The sequence below is a fragment of the Phyllostomus hastatus genome, unplaced genomic scaffold (genome assembly GCF_019186645.2).
Source record: "Phyllostomus hastatus isolate PE091 unplaced genomic scaffold, TTU_PhHast_1.1 phas_contig_29, whole genome shotgun sequence".
Taxonomy (NCBI): domain Eukaryota; kingdom Metazoa; phylum Chordata; class Mammalia; order Chiroptera; family Phyllostomidae; genus Phyllostomus; species Phyllostomus hastatus.
In genome coordinates this window covers 28,298,640-28,313,833 of record NW_025333835.1, presented here as the reverse complement: position 1 = coordinate 28,313,833, position 15,194 = coordinate 28,298,640, and the positions used below count along the sequence as shown (strand labels likewise).

Below are 15,194 nucleotides of genomic sequence, written 5' to 3'. Positions count from 1 at the left end.
CTAAAATATCCAGTTGGCTGATTTAATAGTAATCCTAATATAGCATCACTCCCTGAGAGTATGGACATAGTCCTGCCCTCATCAAGAGTATATTGATTAGAATATAAAAATTTATATTCCTGGGCCCCACCTCGGTCTACTAGGACAAGATTATCACCTACCTATGTACATCCATCCCTTTCACCCCACCCTGCTGAAGGCCCCGGTGTACTGTCCATTCCTAGGTAGCTCTCTAGACCCCCAACGAAAGGTTAGTCTAGGCCAGTTGTTCGCAATCTGTGATGCATCAAAATCTCTTAGAGGGCCTAATGAAACAACAACTGCAAACACCTGATTTACAGGCGGGTTTGCGGTGGGGGGCAGGGTGTCAAAGAACCTGCATGTCTAAAGGTTCCCAGATGACACCTGGAGACCACACCTGAGGACAGATGCCCCGGTCTAGCCAATGCTAGTAATCCCATTGTTCCTGTTTGCCCAGTGTCTGGTGTGGACACAAGCCCTGTATACAATCCTAACCAATAAAAACTTGGGAGAAAAATTCTGATGGGCATGTGAACGAGTCTCTCCATATTTTTAATGGAGTCACAAAAGGCCCAGTTACATGCTCCCGACAACATATATACTTTAAATGCAAACATATAGGTTAAAAGGATGGAAATTATTTTTTTAAAAAACTACCTACAAGAAAAATCCAGACCCAGAAGGTTTCAGCACTTGATTATACCAAATATTTAAAGCATACCAATTCTTCACAAACTCTTCCAGAGAAACAGAAGAGGAAGAAACACATCTGAAGACATCCTATGATGCCGGTGTTACCGATACAAAAACCAGACACAGACATTACAGGGAAAGAAATTAAAGATCAATATCCCTTATGAACACAGAAATGAAAAGTCTAAATATTTTAGCAAATTGAGTCCAACTATATAGAAAAGATATACTGCACCATTACCAAGGGGAGTTTTTCCCAGGAAGAAAAGGTTGGCTTGCCATTCAAACATCAGTGTAACTTAGTATATATACTAAAATAGAAAAACCATATAATAATCTCAATGGACAAAGAATAAAGCATAGAGGATGCGTCAGTTTGTCATAGCAACTGCCAACAAGTTAGGAACAGGAGGAAACATCCTCGATCTCACTAAAACGCATCTACAAAAACAGCATCCGTGACAGTGAAAGACTACAAATGCTTTTCCCCGATGGCAGCAACAAGACAGCGACTGGGCGCTCCAGCCAGGGCCATCGGGCAGTTAAACAAAAACAGTTACACTGGAAAGAAAGCAGCAAATCTGTCTTCATGCACAAATGACATCATAATCTATGTAAAAAAAAATCTGAGGAATCTACAAAAATATTACCAGAAAAGAGAGTTTTCAAGCAAGATTGTAAGATACCAGATCAATGTATGAGTTCATTGTATTTTTATATATTAGCAAAAACCAGTGTTTCTGAAATTTCACTTTCCACTTATAATAGCATTAAAAAAAATGCCTAAGGATAAATCTGACTAAAAATGTCAAGGTCTATACACTAAAAACTACAAAATATTCTAAGAAAAATTAAGGAAGACAGAAATAAATAGACAATATTCATGGGTCAGAAGATGAACTATCATTAAGATGTCTATTATTTCTAGATGGCTCTATTTAACAAAATCCCAATCAAAATCTCAGCAGGCTTTTTGTAGAAATGTAGAAGCTGCTTCTGAATTTCACATGGAAATGCAAAGAACACCCTTTAGGCAACTACAAAATGGGAGAGCTACTGCTGACTGAGACTCATTACAAAGCTGTACCGACAGCTTCCTGGGGCATAAAGGTAAATAGACCGATGGGCAAATAGAGCCGGTCCAGAGGCAGAACTACACCTATAGGGGACGCTGATTCTTTGCACATTACAAAGACGATGCATGAAGAAAAGACAGCCTTTGGAACAAATGGGGCCAGAACAAGTGGAAATCCATATGCAAAAGGTAAAGCTGCATCTACACTTCCCACAATATCCAAAGTGAACACAGAACAGATGACAGACGAAAATATAAAACCTGAAACTACAAAATTTTTAGGAGAAACCACAAGTGAAAGTCTTTGTACCTATGAGTTGGCAAATATTTCTTAGATACAATTTCTTAATACCAAAAGCATAACCCCTAAAAAAGAATTATCGATTAAACTTCAAAGAAAAAAGTTTTCCCTTTGATGAACAACACTATTAAGAGAATGAATGATGAACCACAGATTGGAAGAAAATATTTGCAAATCATGTATCTTATAAAAGAACTTGTATGTATTGTAGAATATATATGTGTGTGTGTATCTATACAATAAATTCTATTGTATGTTCTGCAAACAATAATAAGCAACCCAATTTTTTAAAACAAACAAAAGGTTTGAGCAAATATTTCACCAAAGGAAATTTAGGGATGACAGGCAGAAAACATGCTCCTCATGAGTCACCAGGGAATTATAAACAACAGTGAGAAACCACCACACGTCCATCAGAGCAACTACAAGTGCAAAGACTGGCCGCAGCGCATCTTGGTGATGACGTGGAGCAAACGAAACCCACACACTGCCGGTGAAAATATAAAATGGCATAACCACTTCAGAAAAGATTACAGCAGCTTCCTGAAAAGTTAACATACACCTACTCACTGTTCCAGGCATTCAAAAGTCATTAAATATTTAGCCTAAAGATATGAATACATGAGTCCACAACAAAGACTTACTTGTAATAGCCAAAAATTGAAAACAACCCAAGTGTTCATGAGAAGATGAATAGATAAACAAGTTCATTGTTATGGCCATACAATCAAATAGCTCTCACAACGAAAGGGAACGAACTATTGATTCATGTAACAACACGGATGAATTTCAAAATAATTATCTTGATTGTAAGAAGCCAGACCAAAACAAATAAATGAAAAAGAGTACATACTATATGATTTTGTTGCTCTGAGAGTATAGAAAAGGAAAACTCATCCAGACTGAAAGAGAACAGCTCACAGGTTGGCGGGCTGGCAGCAGGTGGGATGAGGAGACGGGACGTGAAGGGCCACCAGGAAGCTCTGAGCACAGGGACACACACAGCCACAGTCTGGGTCGTGGTGCCAGTTTCATGGGTGGATGGATGCACATGTCAAAGCCTATCAAAAAGGACACTTTAAATATACAGTTATAGTCCACTTATACCTTAATAAAGCTTTAAAATGAAAGTCACAAGACAGGAACTTCCCCTCAGTGCTCCTAAGGCCTGCAAGCTGCCTGCCACCTACCACACAGGCGACTCAGAGAGACAGAGGTGCCGGAGCCCTGGCATAAATGAGCCAAGCCACTCAACTAGTCAACCGAGAAGCCTCCTCATCTTTAGACTTCAGGCAAGTTCCCTCACTGTTTAACACACATACGTGTCACGGCACCGCCTGAGCCTTTGCTTTCTCGCAAATCACTCTCCACTGCCATGTGAAGCTGCCGTCTGAAGCACGGCTCTGCCCACCACCTTTAGCACCACAAGGGACAACTGCTCATATCTGCTGCTGCTGCTGGGAAGCTTCCAGCTTCCACCAACCCGCTAGTCTCAGGATTTCAGAAGCTCACACCTATTTTCTGTCAGTAGAGTTTACTGCTTTTTGCTTACAGGGGAACTCCACAGGAAGATTGCCTTAATCTCTCAGAGCCCATGTAACCTGGTTCTTCCATTTGACCACACAGACTCAGGGCACATTCAAAAGCACCGCTCACTTCCCACAGGCACCTCGGATTACTCCGTGACTCACTGCCCCACATTTATGAATGGGGATTTCTCTCCTTCATACTCCATGCCCATCTGTGCTGTTTGGTACAAGAGTATGTCTCCCGCCCACCCCGAAGTTCATAGAACATGAGGATGATCGTGCAACTGAAAGCAGGAAATTCAGTTGAAAGTAGGCATAAGGGACAACTGGAACCCCAAGTCCCTCCTCTACCCCATAACAACCAGTCCCACCACCCCTTCTCTGTGACAACCTAAGACCAGATAGGCTGACTAGGAAAAGCTCTGGCTTCAGGCATGCTGAATTTAGTTCAAGGAAGGATAAAGAACCTTACTGAACCAGAGAAATTAAATAAAACTCTACCTGCTGACTGGTTAGGTGTGTCAGGGTTCCCCAGCACATTTCACCTTTGACATTCCGAGAACTGACTACCTTATTTACACCTCCCAGGAGTATGCAAGTTCAAGAGAAGACCCAGAGATGCGAAACTTGAACTGCTACCCACTCAATGACTTAGTAAAGTGCATCAGCCAAAACACTCTACCCACACAGAATTTTAGATCATCTTCAATCAATGATACCAGGCATTTGGAATGTTCCTTTTAAATAAAACCCTGAGACTAAAAGTAGAGGGGTGGGGGGAAAGAACTGAGGATAAAAACAATGCAGAAAACAAATGAAAAATCCAAGACAACTATAAAATATCACCTGAGAGAAAATGTTGCACTCATAAAACAAAAACAGGATATTGAAAAGAAACAGTTTCTTCACTCTTGGAAAATGAAACTATTATACCAGAAACAAAATATTTAATAAGTGAGTTTGGAAAATCAAACTGAAGTAGTCTCCCAGAAGCAAAACAGACACAGATTTATAATGTGAGATAAGAAAATTAAATGACTGCACCAGGCAGGCCTATATCTGATTCCAAATTCTAAAATACACACACACAGAAAAGGTTATGTTAAAAAAGAAAAAAAAAGCAGACAATTTCTGAGAGTTAAAGGCAGTCGACTGAGTTCTAGAGTGAAAGCACCAACAACATCCAACACAATAAACGAATAGAGAAGCCCACGCTAAGGTCCACCGTGTCACATACTAATGTGACACCGGAGAACACTAGGGATAAAGAAATCTAAAGAAAAGGCCAGGAAGAATTATATATCCAAACTACAGTGTACTTTAATATCCAGAAAATAATAAAAATTAAAATAAAATGGAACAATGCCCTCAAACATGAGGGGAAATGATTGACCAGCCTTTTATACCCAGCCCAACTCTGAATCCTGTAGGAGGAGAGAATAAAGACATTTTCAAATATGCAGGATTTCACGGTGCACTTCTTGTACATGTGCCTCTACTCAAAAAGCTAATGGGGGCTGTGCCCCACCTACAAGAACAAAGGAAATAGGAAGACAAAGAAGAAATAGGAGATCCTAGATAGGCAAAGAACCTAAGGAACTCCCTTGACACCAGCACTGGCCATCCAGCCTAAGGAGCAAACAGTAAAGACTAGAGCAAGGGGCTCCAGGGCTCCAGAAGGAATGGCACCACAAAATACATTTTTAAAGACAGGTGTAAGAGATTATCAATGTGTTTGGCCTTCTGGCTCAAGTAGTGTTTGGATAAACAGTAATAAGAGATCAAAGAGAGTGAGGGGCGGGAGGGGAAAAGAGACCGTTATTAACTCTCGGAGGAACAAAGGGATTAGAGAAAACAAATGTAACATACAATTAACAGGGCTCAGCTAATAACAGTTATAATCATTATGCAGGCATGACAACGATTTAATACAAAAATTATGAAAAAGATAAGAAGGGAAAGGAGACATGATGGTTTGGGAGTGAGGGGAAGAGAGCTCAGTCTTCGCTTTCCAAAACAAGTCTACAGATGCTCGAGTTCACACTGTGTAGACTACTGAGAAATAGCAAAAGAAACAGCTAGGGGAGCATAAAGCGATGCCTGTGTGGAAGGAAGACTTGGAGACAGGAGAGCGTGGAGGACTGCTGCTTTCTGTAGTAAGTGCTACAGATGAGTGTTTGAGCTATGGATGTCCTGTTTATTACACTACTTTGATAGAGCTTTTGAAGCACTGTGCAAACATATGGTATTAAGACAAGTTTCAGAGCCAGTGTCTAAACAATGTACCTCAGACAGCCTTGAGCCTGCTATTTCTATGGCTAAGACCTGCAGCCAAACTTAAAGAAAGAAGGCAGTTAGAGAGATCATGTAGCTACAAACTCCTTGAGTACATACAACATAGCTCTAAAATTTGATAAGCAAAGAAAAACCACCTGTGTTTCTCCTAAATGGTGCTAATCTTCTAAAAAGGCATTAGTCACCTTATGCGTTATCATTACAATGTCGGAGACATTTACAATATCCTATTCTGCCAGCATTAATACAACACAGTGTACTTCCTAGTGACTTACAAAACCACTCTTTCAACCTCTATGGCTTAACTGATGGTGTGTTAGAATCTGGCAAGAATATTTGAAAATGCCCCACTCTGATTTTTAACTTTTCTCCAATATCTTCCAAAAACACATGACAGGAGAAACTCATCCTGCTCATAGAATCTCTTCTTTTCCATGTAGTTCTTATTTTGGACCCCTTAATCCAGGTGCTAACAATAGGAGGTCAGAAATAATGCAAAGCCCACCCAGGGTGCATAATCACCCTGAATATTTCAGATGAAGTGTGACAGAGGTCTAGAAAAAATATCAATTATTCTCAAGCAAATGTTTGGGTCTAAAGTCATCCTTCTGCAGATAATACAAAGACAAATTATTCAGCACTATCTGCCTATACATATGTATATTATACATGCACCTGTCACTAAAAAGTAATAAGTAGCAATTTTCAAGAAATTTTAAGAGACTTCAATCACTGCAGGTTTCACTTTAAGGGACACTAAAACATCACTAATAAGCAAAATCATTCTCTAGTCAAACTAAACAATGTTCAATTAACTAGCACCTGGCTAGGGTCAAACTGGTCAGCCACTGCAAAAGAAACTTCACCACCACTGAGCTATTACAAGGATATAGGAAGTCCAAATTTCAGTACTGAACTGTCCTATAGAGGCCTCTCCCCTCTCCTCCACAGTCAGATCTAAACTGCTCATTCTGGGTCTCCCTGCGGTGTTTCCAAGTTACCCATTTTAAAGACACAGCAGCACATGCTTCACTCAGTTCCTCTGGCTCCTAGAAAACACTGCTGTTTTCAATTAGCATTGTCAGAAAGTGAAGCACCCTCTGGTCTTTTCACTGAAAATCAATTATGCAAAAGAACAGTTTAGGTGGTCTAATTCAGCTGTGCCATATGTATAGTACAAGGTGTTCAACAGCTTTGATGAAGAATTGGCAAGGACTTCAGCCAGCTGTCCAGGGTCTTAGTGTTGCACATGGAAGATGAATATTCATTCATTAAATTTTCTTTAATTTGTAAACATCACAGTTTTTTCTTATGTAATTATGAACTTTCCTCCTGTCCTTTCCAGTTGGGCAAGTTTCAAATCCCTGCCACCTCCCTTTACACAAGTCTCAATATTCTGCTAATTGCCACTCCACTAAAATAAAGGTCTCCTTATATAACTGCATTTTACACCTTAACTGGCATGTTTCTATCTTGGCATCTTCTGAACACAGACTCGGTTTTCTGGCTGAGGTGTGGAAGACCTGGCTTTCCCCAGTGCAACAGACACTATATTGAGAGAGCTGGGCTTTCCCATCTTTTTTCTATAAGTCCATTTTGTTTGCAAACAGTATAAATTGGAGTTTTTCTAACTTTGACCGCAATGCAAAAACACATTTACTATTTCAGCCAGGGTCACACACAGGTGAAACTTAGGAAGTTTACCCAAAACAAGTTTGTATTGTAAAATATAATGCACTCTGATTTTAAAATCTGCACTTCATCTTTTGAAAAAGAAAATGTTGATCAATCCACTAAACTAACTTTCCAACCCACCAATGGGCTATAAACAGGGGTCACAGCAAAGCTAAGGAAAAACATTAATGGTGTAAACACTTCTGAATCTGTGTACACATCTGGATTTTGGTCTCAGTTCTTCCACTAAGTAACTGAGGGACTTACACAAGTCATTTCACCTGGGAACTCCAGGCCCTTATCAGTGAAATAAGGGAGCTGCAATGTCAATGCTATGGGGTTATAGGAACTGGACTTAAGAATGAAGGTCCTGGAACCACGATCAACTTCAATTTTCTGAGACATCTGATTCTGGCAGCACTGTGCTAAGACAACCAGGTTCTATTTTAGCAAAATAAAGACTTTAAATCCAATTGAGAAATAAGATAATTGTTTTGTTTCAAAGCTTTCATCAAAATGAAAAGCAAAACACATCATTCTTCTAACATCAATTGTTTTGTTTTGTTGTAGACAGAAGATACTTACAGGTTAAATAATTCTTTGGAAAAAAAGACCTAAGAGACCTTCTAGATCATTCATTAACCAATGAGGTATGATCAAGCAAATACCGACTCTCCAAATTCACTGTTGTTCCTCATTGTTCTTGAACCAAGTGCTGTCCAGGTTGTTACTAAGAGGTGAATAGTTACACTCTAAAATTTTATTAGAAAAAATTGACTTACATGATAGAACATCTAAAATGTTCATGACTAATCTGTATCTGTGAACTTTTTCCCTGAAGACAGGACATCTTAGCATCCTGTCTTAGTATTCTTCTAAATACTTAATAGTATTTTTAAATACTATTCTAAATAAATGATCAAATATCAATTTTGTTTAACTCACTAGGATAAAATCATGACAAAAATACATGAAAAATTGTGCATAATAGTTAATAGTAACTTGGTCCTTAATACTGTAACCGTAATGTAATTCTTACAGGAAGACAAAGATATCCAAGATAGTTCAATAAAACTATAAAAAAAACTAATGTCTATATTTGCATATTGATTTGTATCATTATGTTTTTATTTTGAAGGACCTACAGAATGTTAACAAGGTTAACTTAGTCATGCTAGTAGACTGAGGATTAGGAGGGAAAACACAACTTTATACTCACTTCTGTGCTTTGTCTTTTTAAACAAAAATAAAAAACTTATTTTTAACTATTTTTAAAATAATCAGGTACAAATTATCCACTACAGTTGTTTCCTAGTAAACAATAAAAACAAGCTGCCTTCCTGCAAACATACCAGGGAGTCCAAATGAAAAGGACCCTGCTGGTGAGACCACAACAAGAGGACAGACAGTCTGCAGAGAGGAAGGAACTTCAGAGGCTGTGCAAGGACTAAGGAGCGGGTTAAACCCTGGCAGTTACTTGTTCCTCAATAAGCCAAAATATTTCATTACAAAAATAGCTCAGTGCATAAAATGCTATGATAGGAAGTTTTCTGGAAGTCAGGGGACCTTAAAAAATGTTTCAGTCCATCCTACTGAGATTAATAATCTCTCCCTGTTTTTCCACCTGGGATTCTATTCCTAGGTTTGTTTTGAGAAAGAATCAGTGCTCTATAAATACTGTGCCATTTGCCTGTAGGAACATCGGTAAAGTGTCCAGGCAATGATTTACTCATTCGCCTATGCACTTAATGAGTAAAGTCAGTAGAACCTGCTACAATTTAGATGTGCTTCAAACCATGTAAAGTGCTAATATGCTAATCAAACTAAGCAGGTGATTTTTAAAGGTATTTCAATGCTATTTTGATTAAAAATAAATACAAAAGAGCAGTCTAGATATCAAATATCAGCAATAGTTGGATAACTAAATATGGTAGTTCATTCAAAAGAAATTAAAACTATATAGCTATGTATGTACTATCACCAATCTAATATACTTATAAAATAGTAATAGTATCATAATGTTTAAATGCTAATATTGTAAAGCACAAAATTGAGTCCCATGAAAATACAAACAGGTTTTCTTTATTACTTAAGTAAACATCTTCACAAAAAGCCACTACTGTGGTGGGGGTGGGGGTGGGGGTAAGTCAATCTAAAATACTACGAGTGGTGTAAGGGCCTCCAGTGAGTGACTGCCTATGAACCGCCAGGTCAGCATTTTCCAGGACCATATGCAGGCTGAAACTCAGTACAATACAGCCTGGGTTCCACAAAAATAAAGGCATAGCTTCCAAAGAGAATGGCTTAAAGTTCCAGTAAGTGGTGAGTTGTTTTGATTTTTACAATTTGAGCCAACAAGCTCAACAAGGAGGATGTACCAACAAGGAGGATGAATGCCTTAAGTGTGAATATGCTCCATACATTCTGATTCTCAGAATCAAACCAATTAGTTAATGCACCTTACAGTCACAGCACTCTGGTAAGAGTGGAAGGGGAAAGGAACAGCACCATTCCCAACAGGAAACCAGTAACGTTCTGCATGTCCATTTCCCTCCTGTGCAATCATGCAATAGGAACATAAAGGAAGTGAGGATAACCCAGCTTGCAAAAATAGGAAGGGTCCAAAACGAAAGAACCCAAGTTACAAGAGGGACTACACCTACTCTTCTTGTCACTGCTATGCAGAGTGGAATGCTGATCATTTCCCCTCCCCCGCAAGAACCTAAATTCCATCCTATCTGAAGCCTCTACTCACCTGACCATATCCCACTACCTCTAGTGACTGAAGAAAGCATGTTATTACTCCATAAGCAAGTAGCATGAAAAATAAATAATAAAATAATTAGAACCCCTTCCAAAACTACTCGCTGACGGAAATTAGAAGGAACTGTACATACATCAACTGAATAAACGCTACCAGCTTCAAATTTTCTGATACCTTAAAGTTTCTGAAAAATGAAAAGTTCCTCTCATCTCGCTTTTTTCAATCACCAGTTTAATTTTAAACTGGTTCCTAGGCCTTCAGGTGCCCACTCCATTACCTGAAAAGCCCCCGATTTTGATAACATTACGGATAGCCAAGCAAGTAAGTGAGGTCAGCACATTTAAAAAAAAAATAAGTCAAGAGTCTGAAATGAGAAGCTATCAATGAAAATGCAGGGCACGAGGACGCTGGACTGCACAACTCAAAGTGCAAGAAAGAATCTCTAAGGAGAGATCCATCACTAAGCAGCGTGGTTCGCCACGGGAGGAGGGTCAAACAAGCAAATCCCGTCCAGCCTTCGTTTGGGAGGAAAGCAGAAACAGTCGCAGACGGAGGCCAACCTCTATCCACCCCCGGTCACTACCAAAGAAGACTGGGAAAAAGAGCACTGAGTTACAAAAACGCAAGATAGCATGGAATTTTCAGTTAATGCTAATCAAGGAGCGTGGGGCCCAATAATGAGGCGAGAGCGGAGTACAAGGAAAAGAAGCGGACCAGTTCATCCCCAATCCGGTCAGCCTGAGCTATTAGAAGCAGGTTTCTGCCCTCATGAAGCTTCTGCTCAGCGCCCAACTTTGCACCTGCCAAAGGTCACCACGTCCGGGGGCTATGGCGAGCCCCCCCCCCCCCGCTTCTTCCTGCCCACGCCCTCCCGCCATCCTCGGGGCCTCCGAGGTCAGGGACCTAGAGCAGGGACCGGAGCTCGGCAATACCAGGTGTAGTCGTCCTCGTCCCTCCAGGAGGCCAGGCTCTCCAGGTCCAGCGGCTCCACCTCGTCCAGCAGCGTGGGGGGCGGCGAGGGCAGCGCGGGGGGTCCCCCCGGAGGCGTTCCCGCGCCCCCCGGGTCCGGCCCGCTGCCGCCGGCGCCGAAGAAGCCCGAGGCCGGCTTGAAGTAGACGAAAGGCGCCTCGGGGGGCTGCGCCAGGCTGCAGAGAAGGGAGGGCGCGGGGCTGGGCAGGCAGTAGGTCCCGGGGAACGCGGGACTGGTGCCGGCGCTGCTACTGCCGCTGCCCCCGGTGCCCAGCGCCAGCCCCAGCCCTAGGCCCCCGGAGGCGGAGGCGGTGGCTGGGGGGCTCCGCGGACCCAACGGGCTGCAGGCCCCGGCGGGGGGCGGCGCGGCGGGCTGAGGCGGCGGCAGCAGCAGCAGGTGCGGCGCGGCTGCCGCGCTGGCCGCTCGGCTCCGCAGCTGCTCATTCTGCTTCTCCAGCTTCCGCACGAGCTCCTGCAGCTTCTTCACCTCCAGCTCCGCGTTGACCACCGGCCCGGAGCCCGCTCCGGAGCCGCCCCCCGCCGAGGCGCATTTCACCTGCTCCGCCATCATCCTGGGCCCCGAAGGCGCCGCGGCTGCCGAGGGCTGCGCACGGTCGTGCCGGCTGCCCGGGCCGCGGCGAGGCTACGGCTCCTTCCCTGCTTCCCCGGCCGGGAGGGCTGACCACGCTGGGGCTGAGGTCGAGTCGGATGCTCGCATCAGCACCAGGGCCCAGCCTCCGACCGAAGGAGCAGCGACCGAGCTGCTCTGCACATGCTCAGAGCGCCTCTCCAGTCCCCTGGGCGCCAAGGCGGCTCCGGGTTTTAGCCGCGGCCCCAGGGCGGGGCGGGGCGCGGGAGCCGAGTGGGCGGGGCCTGGGTGGAGGCCGGCCTAGGGGTGCGACGCCTCAAAGGGGCGGGGCGGGTGCCCCGCCCAAGCTACCTAATCCCAGGTGCCTGATTGGACCGTGACGGAACTTTCCCGCCACCCGCACATCCTCCCGCTGCTGCGGAGAAGGCCAACTGCGCGCACCTCCGGACCAGGGCTGGGGTTTCCTAGAAGCCGCTGCTGCAGGTCCCGCCAGCCTGGGAGAAGCTCACCTTGCGCCCCTTCCAGAAACACTCCTGAGCTTAACACATTCTCTGCTAGCTGATGAAACCCATAGAAAACCAAAAGGCAAGGGAACGTTATCCCAAGAACCGAAAAGTAAATGCAGGGAACAGAAAGACTTTGAAACAAAGCTATAAATCCGATAACTGGTGATACAGAAACAAAGTGGTGGGAGAAAGGAGGCTGAGGAGAAACAAGAAATCCTCCTCCCCACACACTGAGAGGGAAAGTGGCCGGTGGCTAAAGAGCCCAAGTTCACTTCTGTTTATTCAAAAGTACTCTAGTTTATACTATTCTATACCACCAGTGTTTGCCCCAATAAAACGATCACTTTTCCATACTATCTATATACCCATATATTCATTAAATAAGACTTTGAGCACCGAACTCTTTGCCTGACACCTTTCTAGGACTTGGCCGTGCAAGTAGTGAGTAAAACAAACAAAAGTCATTATGGGAGACACGTGAGTAAAATTGTGTAGGGCTCCACCTGTTGAATAATTTATAAACTATTAAAGTCAGACTTGCTGGGGGACAAAAGAAAAACAGGAAACCTGGGAACTCTACCCCAAAACCCCTCATTTCACCTGCAAACCTGTTTATTACATCTTCTGGAAAACAGCAAATCTGCTTTAAGATGGGGGAGGAGTGGCTTTTAAGCAAGAATTGAATCAAATTTTGTTCATTACTATTGACTTAGAATTTTAAATGTGAACACAATCAGAAGCAAGTCTTCGACTTTATCATGAGAAAAGTCCACACAACTGTTTCTCATCCTCAGATGATACAGTATCTAGTGAAAGGCCCTGCATGGCTCCGGAACTGCTAGCACATTGTATCAGTTGGTTTTACATATGGCTCAGTGCCTACCTGCTTCGAAACACTTCTGTCTTCTCAGTTGTCAGTCTGTATCTCTGGCTTCCGCATGAAGTGGGTGTTCTGTACTTAAATTACCTGGTGAGAGCTTCAATAAATTAGGTCAGTATGTGTGATAACTACACTGACCCTCACTCCAGCTTGCTAGACCGCCACCTAACCACCTGTGTCACCCATCACCTTTCCAAGTTTCGGTCTATCTTCTGGATATTCTGGTTAGTACTAAAACCTGGAGAAGTGGAGTAATACTACTGAAAAGTCCTAAGTAAAGAATCTATTGAAGGATTTTTCCGCATGCTCAGTGGCAGATGCGGGTAGCAGTATCCCTGCAACACAAAGAAAGGGAGAGGACAGGCACAATGAGAACAAAGAGCTGCTCGTTTCCACATTACCAAAAGAAATTGGGAATAGGCACAGGCTAGTGAAGGCAACAAGAATTAAGATGTAAAGAAAAGCAATCACTTCACTGCAAAATTTATACATGCTAGAGGAAGAGAAACAAACAGCCCTTTCCTCCCCCACTTACCCAGCATGGTCTCTATAGATTACATGCAAGCAACCAGTAGTCGAGCTTTAGAACTGAGTCTTGAAAGTAACACCGATTATCAAAATCTCTGTTGCTTAGAAAGAAAGCATTCATTGAAATGTAGCCATAAAGTAGTGAGTGATAAAACATTCTGGCCTAAATTTTTATTCTTTACTCTTTTTCTGAAAGGACAAATTTGCCCTCTTCTGAACTGTTTTAAAAGTGTGAAATGATTCATGTCTTGAGAAATTTAAATCATTTATTTTCATTCTATTAAAGCACCTCTTTTTTACTCCTTCTGTGAATTACACACGTACACACACCAGAGATACTCAAAATGCACACTGATTTTAAGTCCCTATCCCCAGGGCTCCAGTCACTTTAATGCGCAATTAGAGGTTGATGGTGTCGAGGTTTTAATTAAGCAGTCTTCATTTTTTATTTTGATGCAAATTTGGAGGCTTTGTGTTTTGAAAGAAACTTCATGCATAGTGGCTCAATTTTAATATTTTTTACTTTAAATGAAATACACAAGGTGATTTCAGAGGTTTACAAAGATATGAAAAATGAAAGTGCATGTCTCAAAAACTTCATGCTTTACAGGTACATTTGAAACACCATAAACTGACGAGAAACATCTATATACCACACATTCTTTTAAGAGACAAAGTAAACTTATTTTGATTTTCATTTTTAACATATACCTCCAATAAATCTATGGACATCAGACTGATTCAGTCACAGAATTGCGAAGCGGCATAGTTTCTTCTTGAGTCTGTAAATCTAATTCCCCAAGGAAATCTAGGAATTCCTTGTTATTATCCCAGTTTTATAGATGACCTAACGAGGTTAGGTTACTTGACCAACTTCAGTCATGAAAATGACAGTTCTTGGCTGAGATTCTAGTGGTCCAACCACTCCTTTGTGTTAGAATAAAATTCCTCTAAGAGTAAGACCCATATGTTTGAAATGTAAATTTTCAATCAGTGCAGTGGACATACCTTAATATGAGCACTACATTCATTCAAGTTGATAGATCCAATTACTGCAAGAGAAAAGCACCAAATGTGTTAAACTAAGATCAAAGATCCCCAGCTGTGTTTTCACATTGATTCAGCCAGACTAGTGTTGGCTTTTTTCCCCCATCTTAATGGAGATACCTGTTTATCCACACAGAACAGACTTGAAAAGTCTGTGGGTCCCCACTGTCCTTATGTAGTGCCTAGCACAGTGTCTAGCACATAGAAGAGAAACACTGAAATAGGTTTTTAAAGAACACATAGATAAATAAATAAATCCCCCAGTTCTAGCTGAAATTTAGACAAGAACCTTGTTTCTCTAAACCTTATTTATCAAATGGTAA

At 42.1% G+C, this 15,194-nt stretch overlaps 1 protein-coding gene across 2 annotated transcripts in view; it reads right to left on the bottom strand.

Annotated features, from left to right (window-relative positions):
- SLAIN1 (SLAIN motif family member 1) overlaps positions 1-12,113 on the bottom strand; it is a 59,183-nt gene extending 47,070 nt beyond the window's left edge. For both annotated transcript variants that reach the window (XM_045839108.1, XM_045839109.1), the window contains exon 1: positions 11,285-12,113. In XM_045839108.1, the coding sequence (XP_045695064.1) occupies positions 11,285-11,892 (608 nt within the window). In that variant the 5' untranslated portion in view covers positions 11,893-12,113. The remainder of the gene's footprint in view (positions 1-11,284) is intronic.
- Positions 12,114-15,194: the final 3,081 nt, after the last annotated feature.